General features: G+C 43.4%; 1 protein-coding gene and 1 long non-coding RNA gene across 10 annotated transcripts in view; one reads left to right on the top strand and one right to left on the bottom strand.

Annotated features, from left to right (window-relative positions):
• FGD4 (FYVE, RhoGEF and PH domain containing 4) overlaps positions 1-15,979 on the top strand; it is a 183,259-nt gene that overhangs the window by 151,346 nt on the left and 15,934 nt on the right. For all 8 annotated transcript variants that reach the window (XM_006114387.4, XM_075940356.1, XM_075940334.1 and 5 more), the window contains exons 7-11: positions 534-690; positions 2,669-2,807; positions 12,444-12,502; positions 13,146-13,292; positions 15,202-15,374. In XM_006114387.4, the coding sequence (XP_006114449.2) occupies positions 534-690; positions 2,669-2,807; positions 12,444-12,502; positions 13,146-13,292; positions 15,202-15,374 (675 nt within the window). The remainder of the gene's footprint in view (positions 1-533; positions 691-2,668; positions 2,808-12,443; positions 12,503-13,145; positions 13,293-15,201; positions 15,375-15,979) is intronic.
• LOC142831092 (uncharacterized) lies at positions 3,314-8,864 on the bottom strand. 2 transcript variants are annotated; one of them, XR_012906761.1, is made up of 3 exons: positions 8,759-8,864; positions 8,229-8,307; positions 3,314-3,404 (listed from the first exon to the last, which is right to left on the bottom strand). It is a non-coding gene; the product is annotated as an uncharacterized LOC142831092 (long non-coding RNA). The 2 variants fall into 2 exon arrangements; XR_012906762.1 differs by lacking the exon at positions 8,759-8,864 and adding an exon at positions 8,571-8,748.

The following is a 15,979-nucleotide window of genomic DNA, read 5'->3' as shown; positions in this document are numbered from 1 at the left end:
ATTTGAAATTTTGAGAAATGCTAAATGCTACTCTTTTACTGTGTACATAAAGCAACACTATAAACTTAACTACTTTAAGCTTCTAAGTGACTTAATTTTTTTCAAAAGTATGGAATTACATACTTTTAAACCTGATTTTTTTTGCTAGTTTCTAATAGTACTGGAATCTTCTCAGTTCTATTTTAATTGACCACCTGAGTGTTCACCTATAACTGACAAGTATAGTGTTATATTGCTTAAAATGGCAGCCCAGAGAATGGCCATTCACTAAATGAAAATAATGAAAGAAGAATTAACATTTTGCATAGTGCTTTATTCCTTATGTAAGGCCTTCCTACATCATCAAGATATAGCACAAAGATTTTCACTTTTACAGGTCTCCTTTGCAGGTCAAACTGGGATCCTTTGTGTAGCTGGTTCTTGGGGGATTCATTACTTCAGATTTTTTAAAAAAATCATTTTGAAAATAAGTGAAACCCAACATAGTATTAACTAATTTACTATGAAGTTGGCTTGGTCCTCTTGCTCTACAGGGCTGTGACCCCCAGAATTGGAGATATTCTACAGAAGTTATCTCCTTTCCTCAAGATGTATGGAGAGTATGTGAAGAACTTTGATAATGCAATGGAACTGGTGAAAACCTGGACTGAGCGGTCACCTCTGTTTAAATCCATTATTCAAGACATTCAGGTAATTGAGGAGAGACACTGTTTTGTACCTTTTCAAGAAATAGTGTGTGTGGTTTTCTGTATTTCTGACAGATGGTGCTAACGAGGGAATTCAATGTCCAGTCCCTTAGAAAAAACAGGATAGGTAAGGTATTAATATCTTTTGTTGAACCAATTTCTGTTGGTAAGAGAAACAAACTTTTTAAGCTACAGCTCTTCCTCAGATATGGAGAAGGTAACCTTAGTGTCTGAGCTAAATACAAGTTGGTATAGATTAAGTCTAAGGGGTTCGGTTCACACACACTATAGGAGACAGATACCCTTTTTATTTTAAAGAAAGGGTGAGCGGGCACTAGGGCATGTTACAGATTGGTTTTATGGCCCATTACAACAATCTCTGGTAAGTCTGTTGTTTTTAGGGTCCAACAGAGTTATGAATTGAAGTTCCCAAGCTTGTGTGTTGAAGCAGTTACGTAGATTTCCTGTCAGGATGAGGACTGTGAGGTCAGATATGGAATGATTGTTGATAGGTTGTTTTTTTGTGTGTGACCATTTTTCTGTGGTTCTGATTTCATCCATGTAGTTGTTGGTAGGGCTTTTGCGCTGGATGAGGTAAACCACATATGGCAATGAGTATGTGTAGGACCCATAGATACTGAAAACCATGTTGCAGGTGCAACTGAACGTTGTAGCAGTGGAATTATGTCTGTAGGCTTTGCATCTGTTGTTCTGGCAGGCTGTGTTGCCAGTTTAAATTGTTTTGTAATCTGTGGGAAGCTTGCTTCTGATGATGAGCTTGGATAAACTGGGGAATTGTTTGATGCCTCTTAAGGGGTCCATGATGGGGTGTTAGGTGGCAAGTAGGCGCATGCACTCAATGGTGTTTTTATATTGCAACAGGTTCTCAGTGGTATTTGGATAGTCTGTTCCATAAATATTCTATTTTTCTGGTCCCTTAGAAGAAAGTTTGGATCCCATTTTGTTCCATTTAACTTTGTCCTATTTTTCCTTTTCCTTTTTTCCCCTCGTATCTTTCCTCTCCAGTGAAATAACTTTTATGCTTTCATTCATGTAACACACAAGGAGCAGTATATTTGCTTTGTCAGTCATAGATACTAAAAAGTAAACAACACTTGCTTTTTATACGGTCAGTCTCTAAATTCCTAGTCTGTCATGTTGTGTGACATGACCTGTAGTGTTCCAAAACACTTGAGTTAGGAAGTACATTTACAATCCTAAACTGGAGGTTAAAGGAGCAGATGACTATGGGAATGTATTATCTCTTTGGAAAAGTCTCCGTAATTTCACCTCTCCAGGGCCCCCTCTTGATTTTTCTATCTATTAGTATGGATATCTGTTCAAGTCTACAGACTAGAAGTGTAGGAAAGGAATAAAACATTCCTGCAGTGTAGTACAACTTAAGCAGAATGTTGGTCCTCGGTACAGGACATGGTTTGTATGCATTAGTCTCCTCTACTGCTTATTCCTTTCTAAGGAAATGGGAATAGAGATACATCATTTCTCCCGAAAGTAATGGATAATTACACTGCGGATAACTGGGTTGAAAGAGAGTGCTTGTTTATGTGTTTGTACCACACTAGAGTCCAGAAGAAAATGTCTTGCACTTATGACATTCTATGGTAAACTGTTTGTCCCTTATTAACTGAATTAAATATTTAAGATTAATTATTATAGATAATATTTGACAATTAAGTTAAAATGCAGTATCCTTTGTTGTCTTATTTATGAAATTATTTTGGCTGGATACAAATTAAAAAATTCTTGGGAGGAATTTCAATTATTTGCTTCTGATGAAAAAAGTTATTCTGATTTCTGCAATTAGGAAGTCTTAGGTTAAAATCTCAGATTTTTACAGTTCACTGTTATGAAGATACAGTATTCTTGAATTTAGGTCAGTCGCAGTTTTACATTATCTCATACTAAGTTATGGAAAAATATTGTTTGAACTGTGGAATATAAATATATTTATATTTTCCTAGACACAAAAAGTCTGTGGGAGTTTGACATTGCAACATCACATGCTAGAACCAGTACAACGGATTCCACGCTATGAGATGCTGCTAAAGGATTACCTAAGGAAACTGCCTCAAGATTCCCTAGACTTGAAGGATGCTGAAAGTAAATATTTCATGGACTATGTTATAAGTTAATATATCAATAAGAAAACAGTAATAAAAGGATTCTAAATAAAGCTATCTCAGGAAAAATGAGATAAAGGTCCACAATTGCAGGGAAAATGTCAGTGTATAGTTGCAAGACTCTGAAAAATAACCTATTGTTCTTCTTCGAGTAGTGTCCCCGTGGGTGCTCCACTGTAGGTGAAGGGTCGCCCTGAGCCTCAGATCGGAGCTTTCTATAGCAGTTTCCCCTGTTGAGTCACGCATGCCCAGGAGGCGTCTCGAGCCCTTGCCGCCTCCTGAGGAGAGTGACTCATCCCCCTCCCTTTCAGTTCCTCTTCAACCGCCCTCGCCTGCGGACGGAGCAAACAGGAGCTCCCTGTCAGACTCTCTGACTGCCTTTTTCTCCCTAGTTTAGTTATAGTTCTTTCCCCTGATATCCAAGTTACCTTGCCTGTTTCTTTAAAAAAAAAAAAAAAGAAGAAGAAAAAGAATTTTTAGTAATAAGGGAAATACACTTACCTAACCCCCCCCCTCCCCTCGGGGGGGCTTGAATCACCTCAGACCGGGTCTCAGAGATACCGGAGTTTTCACAGCTCTTTAACACAGAGAAGAAAGAACAGATTTAAAAAAAAAAAAAGAGAGAGAAACCAACACGGACTGACGACAACAGCAGGAACACTAAAATAAATACAAAAAAAAAAAAAAAAGCTTAAATTGGAGAGAACCGGACATGTCCGCCTCCTCAGGCTTTAAAAAGTGCGACCAATGCCGGGACCCTATGCCGGCTTCGGATGGTCATTCAAAATGCATTCGTTGTTTGGGTGAATCTCACTCTCCCCACAGCTGCACCCATTGTAATTCCCTCACGGCGAGAGCCAGGAAAGACCGTGAGCTCCGCCTAAGAATGATTCTATTTGAAAAATCCTTGCAGCCCGCAGAACAGCCGGGAACGCGCCAAGAGCCTCCCCTTCTCTCCAGAACCTAGCTGAGGGGTAGAGCCTCACCATCCCGCTCCTTATCAGCCTCCTCCTCTCCTAAACATGGAGGAGAGGCACACCAGACTGGGAGGACGCCCGCCACAAAGGCTTCGGGGCGATCCTCCCACTCCGCGCCGGCATCGGGGCACGCCACTGCTGAGCGGCCCCGGGAGCGTTCAAAACAGCCGGCACGGCAAGAAAAGCCGGCGCCGAAGCAAACCGCGGTGCCGCTTTCAAATGCACAGCCTTCCGCGGCGCCGAAAGCCACAGCGCTCCTTAAAGCTACGGTGCCGATTAAAACCACGGCACCGCAGCAGAGTGACCCGCAGCCCAAACGCCCGGCACCACCTCCAGATAAGCAGCAGGATGCTGCACTAACGCTGCCAGGGCAAACTGACAGGCAGCCAGACGACACTGCTATGGAGCAGAGCCAGCAAGAAGCTCTCGCACACAGCAGTCTTTCTGCTCAGTGTCTGCCTTCCACATCCTTCTCACCTGGGAAGTCCCTATCACGGCTATCCCCTCCCAGGTCTACACCAATCTTATCCGGCCGAGACGCTCCCCTTCCTGAGGATGATCACCACACATCTTATTCCTCGAGGCACCCATCACCTAGGCAATCTCGCTTTTATGACTATGGAGCCCCACCACAACAGAACCCATGGCACCCGTACTGGCCTTACCCACCCCCACCTTATCCGCAATGGGGACCCTGGGAACACTGGGAATCACGTGGACAACGCTCCCCAATTCACTCCACTCCATCCCGGAGAAGCTTATCTCGGCCGCAGTCCCTACCTCCAGCAATTCTTTCGGATGAGGAGGTGGACCGAATCTCTGACAATGAATCAGACACTCACTCAATAAACGTCACACACTCTGATGCTCCCGATATACAATCAGATGAAGCCGTAGTTCCATCAGATTCTGCACCAATTGACGACCTAAAACAATTCCAAGATCTATTCAAGAGGGTTGCAATAAGCCAGAATGTTTCCCTGCAAGAGGTCCAGAGGAAACAATACCAACTGCTAAAGAATCTCCATCCCACATTACATAGCAAGATTGCCCTCCCTATAGACGAGGCAATAATAGAGACCTCGGAAGACCTCTGGAAAACACCTGCATCCATTCAACCAACAAATAAAAGAATCGATAGGAAGTACTTTGTCCCATCAAAAGACAACGACTTTCTTTTCACACACCCACAACCCAACTCGTTAGTAGTGGATTCAGCGCAACAACGTGCAAAGATCCCACAACACAAGTTGGGCAACACAGACAAGGACCACAAAAAGCTGGACTCCTTTGGCAAGAAGGTATACTCCTCTTCCACCTTACAACTCAGAATATCGAACTACTCTGCTCTGTTAGCAAATCATGACTTTGACAATTACTCGAAACTGGGAGAGCTGATACCACATCTCCCTGAGTCTAAAAGATCCATCCTGAAAACAATAGTTCATGAGGGCCATATGATCGCCTGCACTGCTCTTCAAACCGCAATGGATGTTCCCGACACCGCAGCCCGAATTACAGCTACAGCGGTAGTCATGCGTAGAACCTCTTGGCTCCAGTCATCAGGAGTTCCCCGCGATCTCCAGCCTAAAGTAGAGGATCTGCCATTCGACAAGCGCAAACTATTTGCAGCCACTACGGATGAAATACTCCATAACAGCAAAAATTCCAAGTCTACACTCCGCACGTTGGGCATGTACACGCAGCCCTATAGACGCGGACGATACACCCCATATAACTCATACAACCGATACCGATATAGGCAATATAATAGATCACAGAGGCCCTATGAAGACACTAGACCAAGGCAACGAGGTCCCAGAAGACGCCACAACCAGGCCCGCCCACCAACTACCCAACCATCCAAACAGCAAATTTGAAGATTTGGTCGAGGGCCTGCGACACCCTGCTTACGATCTAGCACTACTCCAACATGGCCATCTGTTCACCCATCGTTTGCGCCCATTCCTTCCTCAATGGGAGTCCATAACATCGGACCGCTGGGTTTTGGAAATCATTCGAGTGGGCTACACCATCCCTTTCACCTCTATCTCCCCTACCCTTCCCCCTATCCCGTCCCTCTTCAGGGACCACTCTCACGAGACCCTTCTGAAACAAGAAATCGATCGACTCCTCCTCATCGGAGCAGTAGAAAGGGTACCCCGAGAGTTCCACGGGAGAGGGTTTTACTCGAACTATTTCTTAACCGAAAAACGAACGGGGCTGGAGACCTATATTGGACCACCGCAAACTAACCAAATTTCTCAAGAAACAACATTTCAAGATGGTCACACTCTCCACAATCATTCCTGCGCTAGATCAAGGGGACTGGTTTGCAGCCCTCGACCTCCAAGATGCCTATTTCCATATAACCATCCACCCCTCCCACAGACGTTACCTGCGCTTCATGTTGGGACCAGACCACTTCCAGTACAGGGTTCTCCCCTTCGGCCTCTCATCAGCCCCGAGAGTATTTTCGAAGGTACTGGCTGTCGCGACGGCATATCTCAGACGACAAAACGTCATCATATTTCCCTATCTAGACGACTGCCTCCTAAAGGGATCCTCGTACGCCGAAACAGCCTCTATGATACAGACGACCACGACCCTCCTCAGTCGTCTAGGCCTTCTAATCAACCAAGACAAGTCAACGCTGTATCCAGTTCAAGACATAGAGTTCATTGGTGCACGCCTGGACTCAGTGACAGCCCGGGCATACCTACCTCAACAACGTTTTGCAACTATGCAAGAAATTATAAATGGGATGCTTACAGTTCCTACCACCACAGTACTTACATGCCTCAGACTAATGGGCCACATGGCTTCCACCACCTATGTGGTCCACCATGCTCGCCTGCACTTTCGATGTCTTCAACTCTGGATGGCAACCGTTTATATCCCATCACGGCACCCTCGAAACAAAACGGTTACTATCCCACCACACGTGCTGGGATCCTTACGATGGTGGACAGTGCCAAGCAATCTCTTGACAGGGGTTCCGTTCCAACAAACCGAACCCACTATCCAAATCACCACAGATGCTTCCCTGCTAGGCTGGGGGGCACATATGAACGGCCACGAAGTTCAAGGCAGATGGTCCCCAAACGAGACACACTTACATATCAATCTCCTCGAGTTGAGGGCAGTAAGGAATGCCTGTGCACACTTTGCCTCCGCCATCGCCAATCACACAGTCCGCATCCTAACAGACAACATCTGCACAATGTTCTACATAAACAGGCAGGGTGGAGCCCGCTCCCGCTCTTTATGCGCGGAGGCTATTCGCCTGTGGAACTCGTGCATCCGCAACCAAGTCACCCTCATAGCGTCCTACTTGCCCGGGGTGAACAACATCAAAGCGGATTCACTCAGCCGAAACTTCGCTTTGAACCACGAATGGGAGTTACATACGGAGGTGGCGAACTCAATTTTCCACCAGTGGGGATGGCCATCGATAGACTTCTTCGCTTCTACCCAGAACACCAAATATCCCCAATTCTGCTCACGTGCGGGACTTGGCAAACACTCTCTGGGAGACGCCTTCCTGATCAATTGGACAGCCTCCCTACACTACGCCTTTCCTCCCATACCGCTCATCCCCAGAGTCCTGCGCAAGATCCTGAGGGACAAAGCCCTAGTCATCCTGATTGCGCCATCATGGCCTCGACAAACCTGGTACCCATACCTTCACAGGCTAGCGGTCCAGCCCCCCTACCCACTACCGTACCGGATAGACCTACTATCTCAGAACAACGGCAAGATACTGCACCCACAACTCAATACCCTGCATCTTCAGGCTTGGCTTCTCTCTGGTTCTCAGAGGTAGAAGATCGCTGCTCCCAGCGAGTAAAGGACATCCTCCTCCAGAGCAGGAGACAGTCTACTAGGAAAACTTACCAACAGAAATGGGCACGTTTCTGTCACTGGTGCCAGCGAGTCAAAATGGAGCCCCGTGCCTCACCATTAGATACCATTCTAGATTACATTCTGGACCTTAAAGCATCAGAACTCTCTATCTCTTCCCTAAGAGTACACCTCTCTGCAATAGCAACATTTCATACACCGGTAGATGGATTCTCCGTTTTTAACCACCCTATTACAAAAAGATTCCTCAAGGGACTCCAGAATGTATACCCACCACATAGGACTCCACCCCCCTTGTGGGACCTAAATCTTGTTTTGAACTACCTCACCAGACCTCCCTTTGAGCCACTGGCAACAGTGCCACTTCCTTTCCTTTTTATGAAGGTCTGTTTCCTCTTAGCCATCACCTCAGTCAGGAGGGTGAGCGAACTTGGAGCGTTAATGTCAGAACCTCCTTACACAATTTTCACAAAGGATAGGGTCATACTTAGACCCCACCCCACGTTTTTGCCAAAGGTCGGTACAGAATTCCATATTAACGAACCAATCGTGTTACCTACCTTTTTCCCAAAACCGCACTTGTCGCAGACAGATGCCACTCTGCACACTCTGGACATCCAGAGGGCTCTGGCCTTCTTCCTAGAAAGAACAAAACCATTCCGTAAATCTGAAAGACTTTTTATCTCCATCGCTGAACGATCCAAAGGCACACCGATATCATCTCAACGAATCTCAAAATGGATATCTACATGCATAATTAAGTGCCACTCTCTGGGCAATAGACCGCTGATATGCCCACCAAGAGCACACTCTACTCGAGCCACGGCTGCCTCCACAGCCTTTCTGAGCAATGTCCCCCTAAGAGACATTTACCGGGCAGCGACATGGTCTTCAGATCATACCTTTGCTAAACATTACGCCATTCTTCCACAACTTAAGAGTGACTCAGCAGTTGCCACAGCAGTGCTCTCCACCACTGCCAAACACTGACTCCGGCTCCCTCCAACCATATACTGGATACTGCTTTGTAGTCACCTACAGTGGAGCACCCACGGGGACACTACTCGAAGAAGAAAAGGGAGTTACTCACCTTGTGCAGTAACGAGTGTTCTTCAAGATGTGTGTCCCCGTGGGTGCTCCACGACCCTCCCTACCTCCCCTCTGCTCCGAGTCGAAATTACTCGGGCGGAGCCGAGGAACTGAAAGGGAGGGGGATGAGTCACTCTCCTCAGGAGGCGGGAAGGGCTCGAGACGCTTCCTGGGCATGCGTGACTCAACAGGGGAAACTGCTATAGAAAGCTCCGATCTGAGGCTCAGGGCGACCCTTCACCTACAGTGGAGCACCCACGGGGACACACATCTCGAAGAATACTCGTTACTGCACAAGGTGAGTAACTCCCTTTTAATGCTGATTTCGTAGGCTAGCAATAGAGCAGCAAAATTTACTGTATGTCCTTTCTGGAATGGAGCACAAAAAATTGTTGGTTTTTTATGTGATTTTTTGCACCCATTTTTTTTAAACTACACCATATGCATAAGGCCAGGGCTGGCTCTAGGTTTTTTGCTGCCCCAAGCATAAAATATTTTGGCCACCCCTTCCTCCCCCCTTTTTTGTCCGGGAAAGGTCCGCAGCTTGCATGGCTTGCTGGGGATGTGCGCGCGAATGCAGCTTGTGCGGCTTCCTGGAGGGTGGGGTACGTGCTTCAGGGGGAACCCAAACCCCGGGGCATTTTCATCTCCTATGAGAGTGCCAGGGACTCCCTACGTGAGGACAATGGGAGGGCAGGTTCATCCACAGCAAGCCAGTTAAAGACCTCCAAAGCATGCAGCTGTTCACATCATCTAGTGCTGGAGTCCTGGTCCCACTCCTCACTCTGCAAAGGGATTTCATTACTAGAAGCCTTATAATCACTCAGACTCCAACCCCAACACACAAGCTGTCTAACTCTTGGTGTCCATGGACAAGAATCAGCCTCACTATACAATGACGCAGTTCAAAGGGATTAAGAGAACTTCTGTTTCAACTGTCCAGAACAAGACAGGCACCAGACAACAAAACCCCACTAGCCTAAGACCTATTCCATGAGTGCAGCCCTGTGCTTTCTCCTTCAGGGACGGACCAAACAGCCTCTGAAGCAGGGTGGATTGATTTAAATAGCTTTGATTTAAATCTCTAATTTTAATCATGATTTAAACTGGCAAGCAGAAAACCTAGGTTTAAATTTACTAACCAGGAGAATACACTCAGTACATCTAACAACTAAATAAATGCCCAAATAATTGTGTAACTTACGTGTAACCAGATTCTTAATTCTTACATTTTTATTCTATTACACACCATTTTGTAATAGGAACACTTAAGAGATAGGTTTTATCCCATTTATTATTTGCTGAGTGGTGGATACTTTTTTTTTTAAACCTATGATTTGCATCTACTTCTGTCTGGAGGTAAATTCTATTTAAAATAAACAAAACCAGCATTTAATTTTGTATGAAATAAAACTACCTTAAATATGAAGGACACAGAACAAAAAAAAAGTATCCAAACACATTTTGCATCTAAAATTCATTTATTAAACAAAGGAAATATCCATAGTGAATTTAACCAATCGAATGTAGTCGTCATGTTCTTCAAGATGTTAGAACACTCATAACCAGTTTTTTACTGAGAGAAGAGGAAAACAAGTTTTTCTGCTTCGTCAACTCTCGGTTTTGCAATGGTGAATAAACTAATCATTGAATTGAACTAGCTGAATAAACCAAAGTGATAAAAACATTCTCTCTTCACCTGCAGAAGAAGCTACTGCTGATGTAAACACTGGTTCCAGGTGCTTACACAGCAACTTACACCAGTGAACTGGTAGAATTTCTTTAAAAGTTGACAGGAGACATGTTCTATTTAATTTTTAAACTTAATTCATAAGTTATTTAAATAGGTTATGATAAATTTAGGCCATGACCATTTTAATTTAATTTTAAAGATATATTATTTAAAATAAAGCCTATTTAAATGGGATCATAATTCCTATTTTAATAAAGCTCTCCTGCCCCAGACAGGAAGGGACCTGGGGACATGGGCACTGGAAACACCAGCGTTCCCCTTCCTCAGACAAAGGGAGAGGGAGAATCACTTGGGTCCTAGGCAGGTGTGAGGTTGTCAGGATACAGTACAAGGGGGCTGGGTTCCTGGGTAGGGTTGGGGAGGGGAAGGGAGGGTTCAGGGCCAAGAGAGTAGGGGGAGGGGAGATTGTTTAGAGAGCCAGACAAGAGATGGTGATCCAGGTGGTTGCGGGGAGAACAATAGAAGGGGTCCCAGCAGGGATCCAGTGGGCCAGGAGGTGGGGTTGCTGAGCAGAGGCCAAGCTGAGGGAAATGGAGAGGAGGAGTTGGGGGGGAGGGGTTAATGGGACAGTGAGCAGGGGCACAAAGGCTGGGCGGGGAGGGACAGCCGGGCAACAGGGGTTCACAGTCGGGAGTTACGGGGGAGAGAACACAAGCGGGGAGGGTGGAGGGAGGGGGAGTTGCGGGGAGGGCGCACGGGGGGGGGGGGGGTTGGCCGGGGGGGCACACTCATGAAGACGAAGAAGAGGCCACCGGGCTCAGCCTCACCAGCTGCGGCCGCCCCATGCCGCCCTCCCAGCAGGGGCTGCACTTCGGGGCTGCCCACGCAGAGCTCCCAGGGCCAGGCGCAGGCTCCAAGCAGCTGGGTGCGGGGCTTCCCGCTCAGGGGATGGGCCCCACCGCAGCTAAGCCTCAGCGCCCGCTGATCCCCTGAACTCCACTCCAGTGAGCCGGCTGCCGGGAGCAGCCACCATGGCAACGGCCTGCGCTTCTGGGCTCAGCGTCACCAGTCGCGGCTGCCCTGCATCAGGGCCATGTTCCCCGCCCTCCCAGCACTGTGCCCCGCCGCGCCCTGACCTGCCCTCCCAGTGCCCCAGGGCCAGGCGCAGGCTCCGAGCAGCCGGGCGCGGGGCTTCCAGCTTGGTGTGGCCTCCGGGAGGCCCCCCGCCGCCCTCCTCCACCTGCAGGCCGGAATGCTGCCCCAGCAATGTGCTGCCCCAAGCACCTGCTTGTTTTGCTGGTGCCTAGAGCCAACCCTGCACAAGGCTTATGAAAGACTAGCCTGGAATTTTAACACATTTTTATTTTGCTTTTTATACAGACATGATCTTTGCTGGGGGGAGGCGGGAAACCCTTGAAAATGGGATCCATATTTTTAAATGCACTGCTGCGTTGTTGTTTTTGTGAAAATAGGTTCCATTTTATATTTTTCTATATATCAATTATGCAAGAATAGATTAAAAAAAAGTTCTTAAATTATTCACAATTATTTATCAAGTAGCTTCTGCAAATCATGGTATGTAGTAGTTTCTTTAAAATGTCTGAATTTGGAGTTGTTTTCTTTGGATCTGTACGTCAGATTGCTTTCTGACTGGAGGAGCCATGATTTTTTGGAATCATCTTTTGGGTACAAGTAGTCAAGTTGATGAATTTTTAAATTCACTGCACAATCACCCAACAATAATTGAAAAGTGGTAAGGATTCCTGTTAAGCTTTTCTAGCATCTAATCTATAGCTTTAACTTTTTTGTATTTATAGTCAGTTAAAGCAAAAGTACTGTATTGGACTAGATGTCTGTAGCTTACTTTATTGATGATTTTGTGGCATGAGAGAGCTGACTTTCATTTATAAGTATGATATTTGAGCCAGTAATCTGTAAAAAGTAATAAATAATAATGTGTTTTCATTTGTGTTCCATTTTCGGTGCCATCTAGAATCCCTGGAAATTATATCCACAGCAGCCAGCCACTCCAATAGTGCTATACGAAAAATGGTAAATGACTTTTGTGGGGAGGGTTTCCCTTTCTTAATCCTCTGTTCTTAGTACTGTATATTAAGTAGCATGTACAGCTAGGAAATTCTGTGAATTTTACCAAGTATGTGAAATGCAAATTTTTCAAAAGGTTGAACTTGCAAAATTTGGTTTCCCTTTTCCAAAATGCTGCTATTTTTATTACCCTCTTTACAGTCAGTTGGAATGCTTGATAAAATATGATATTGTAACTCAAGTTTGGGGGTGGAAATTGCAAATGCTGCATATTTTTCCTGGCTTGCCAGTCAGACGTTATATGGGTTACTTAACCTTTTTGTGCTTGTTTCTGCACCTGCAAAATGGAGAAATGCTTATCTCCCTTTCACAGATGCTGCGGTACATAAACTATTAAACATTCTGGACATGAAATAGCACTACATAAGTATATTTAAAAATACTTGTTGCATAATCTGTTTCTAGTAATCTAATTCATGCCTAAATATAAGAGAGTTCTGGCAACCGCTACCATCAGGTTGCACAAATTCTTTTAAAGCTAATATTTTTCAGACTTGCATAAGCTTCACAAATACCTTTTTACACAAGCTTCACAAATACCTTTTTACACTGGTAAAATCACTTACGCTGCTTTATTTTAATTGAAAAGGAAAATCTGAAGAAGTTGATAGAGGTGTATGAGATGTTGGGAGAAGAGGAAGATATTGTTAACCCCTCAAATGAGCTGATAAAAGAAGGACAGATTCTTAAACTTGCTGCTCGTAATACATCAGCCCAAGAACGATACCTTTTCTTAGTAAGTATCAAGATGTGCATTTGGAGTGATATTAAGATCTTCTCAAATTTCACTCTTGCTTTCAGGCAACGCTTTGGAATCTTCTCTCTGTTTAAGTTACAAGGAAAATTTTACCATTAACTTCACCTGGGTCCAATATTTTACTCACAATGCCTGATGAAAGATGACAAGAATATGTGGTTTCAAATAGAATTAAACCAAGGTCCAGTAACACATCTCTGAGAAAATGCAGTATTAGTTTTTTTTAGTTGCTTATAGCTATCATGGAGACTATTGGTTTGTTGCTAGAGTCTAATACTATATTTGTGTTGATTACATTTTGGAAACAGAAATATTTAAGATATTATTCTAATTAGATATTGGAATGTATTAATACATGACTATAGAGCAATAGATTAGCTAATCCAGCACTTTGAACATACAAGTATGTTACAGATATAGCGTATATTACATTTCTTTCAAAATCCTTGCAATATAATCAAATGGGTGTCACGGCCTAATAAGAATTTAGTACAACTGGGAAATTCATATCTTCTTTTCACATTCTCTCATTGCTTTACTTCATCACATTTCCTTGGTTCACATAGTCAGTGCTGTCTTTATTTAACACAGTTGGACTCCATCAATGATTCTTCATTAATTCCCTAGTAGAATGTTTATATAACTCGCTGCTTCTAGTGTAATTAAAATGGCAGATTCAAGCCCTGATCTGTGCCCTTTGCTATATGGGCCACTGGATGCTTCACGCTTTCTGGGTAGTAAAATATGTGATTTTTGAGGGACAGGTTTCTGCTCTCCTGTGTTCCTAGCCGAGTGATAAATAATTAGTACAAGTTCTGAATGGGGCTACACATCATATTAAAATGAGGGATGTGCATATTTACAGTAAGGGAGAGAAAAAGTTCAGATGTGCCATATCTGTGATATACACTTAGCTGGCATGAATGTGGCTTAGATCATCAAATGAATCGTATAGAATCCTTCACTAGCCATTGCATCTAAACCATAACGATTTTTTTCTTGACTGATTTTAAAGTGCGCCGCAGAGATGAGCAAGTCCCTAGTCAACAGGACTTATTAAGCTTTAAGAAATATTAAAAAGCTGTTAAATCATTTTAACGGGGTAGACTTTGCTTTTGTGAAATATTATTTATACGGTGAGTTTCTGATTTTAATAATTAATAGGAAAAAAATCCTGTTAACCATTATGGATCTGATTTCAGTCTTCATAAACACAAACTCATAGTAGTAGCGACATCCCTGGGCTGAAATTCTAGGCTGTTTAAAAATCATTAAAATCTACAAATTATAAATGACACTAATAATACCTAGTTCTTATACGGTGCTTTTCTTCAGTTGACATTCTTTGCAAAGAGCTGTGATTTCTATTTCATCAGCATGTCCACTTTGGCTTCATACAATTTTTCTTTTTTGTGGGTATACATATTCTCAATGTAATTTGATTAAAAAAAAAAAAGTACAGTGAAGAAAAGACAAATTATCACTGTATGAATTGGAAATTCCTTCCAAGTCAATTTGTTGCTCTTACAGTATAAAGATTAAGAAAAATCTGTTAACCCACTTGTTCAGTAGATTGAAACCAGCATGGAAAATTCTCCTCAGTAAAGGGCTTGCAGTGTTGTTAAGCATCTTGTCCACTCAGTGTATTTGATGTTAAATTACTGCATCTATGCTGTAGCTGGCTTTTAAATGTATCAGTAGTTGGCATTTAATTTCTAAATCCTATCCATGCTTTCAGTTGTTCCATTATGATTTTGATATTAACAACCCTAATCTCACACTCATTCAAGTTGTTTTTGTAACGTGATAACGCAATTAACCTCCTAACGTAGTGTACTTTATTTTCTTTTTTGTTCCTGATATGTTCATGGGTTTTTTTTTTCAATAGTTCAACAACATGTTGCTGTATTGTGTACCCAAATTCAGTTTGGTGGGGTCAAAATACTCAGTTCGAACAAGAGTTGGTATTGATGGTATGAAGATTGTAGAAACACATAATGAAGAGTATCCATACACCTTCCAAGTGTCTGGAAAAGAACGAACATTGGAGTTGCAGGCCAGGTAAGCAAAATGTGCGCTACTTCTGAAGCACTAAAAATATATCAAAATAGAGGAGAATTGTTGGACTGGTTGATTTGGAGAACAGGTAAAGTGATCTGGAACTTTGCATTTGCAAATCATTAGTTTGAAAATTGCCCAGGTTAGTGTACCTACAAAATATCCTAACTGCTATTTCTCCTTTTTCAATGATTGATGGCCTAGTTCCTTGTTAATAGATAAGCTTCCAGTTTTCATATATCACTGCCACATACAGCCTTTATTGACAGCCTCTGCAGAAAGGCCAATGATTAAACAAGTGTGCAGAAATGACCTTTTATCCTAAATAGTGGTGTCTGCAGTTCATAACAGCATACTGTCAAGGTTCTTGTGGTCGTCTTGTGCGTGTTGTCTATATTCTGGGAATAAACAAAGGCTTCATTGTAATTTACCTACCTAGCTTTATGGAAAAATCCTCTAATAGGAATTATAGCAGTGTTCTCTGTAAAAAATGTAACATATCTATATAAATTATCTTTAAAATGTAATTGAAAATTCTAATCTTGATACAGATTTTTAATTATCCAATATAATTACATGGTAGAGATACAATTTTCAATTATATTGGA

Source organism: Pelodiscus sinensis, chromosome 1, assembly GCF_049634645.1.
Source record: "Pelodiscus sinensis isolate JC-2024 chromosome 1, ASM4963464v1, whole genome shotgun sequence".
Classification (NCBI taxonomy): domain Eukaryota; kingdom Metazoa; phylum Chordata; order Testudines; family Trionychidae; genus Pelodiscus; species Pelodiscus sinensis.
This window is presented reverse-complemented; position numbering and strand designations above follow the sequence as displayed.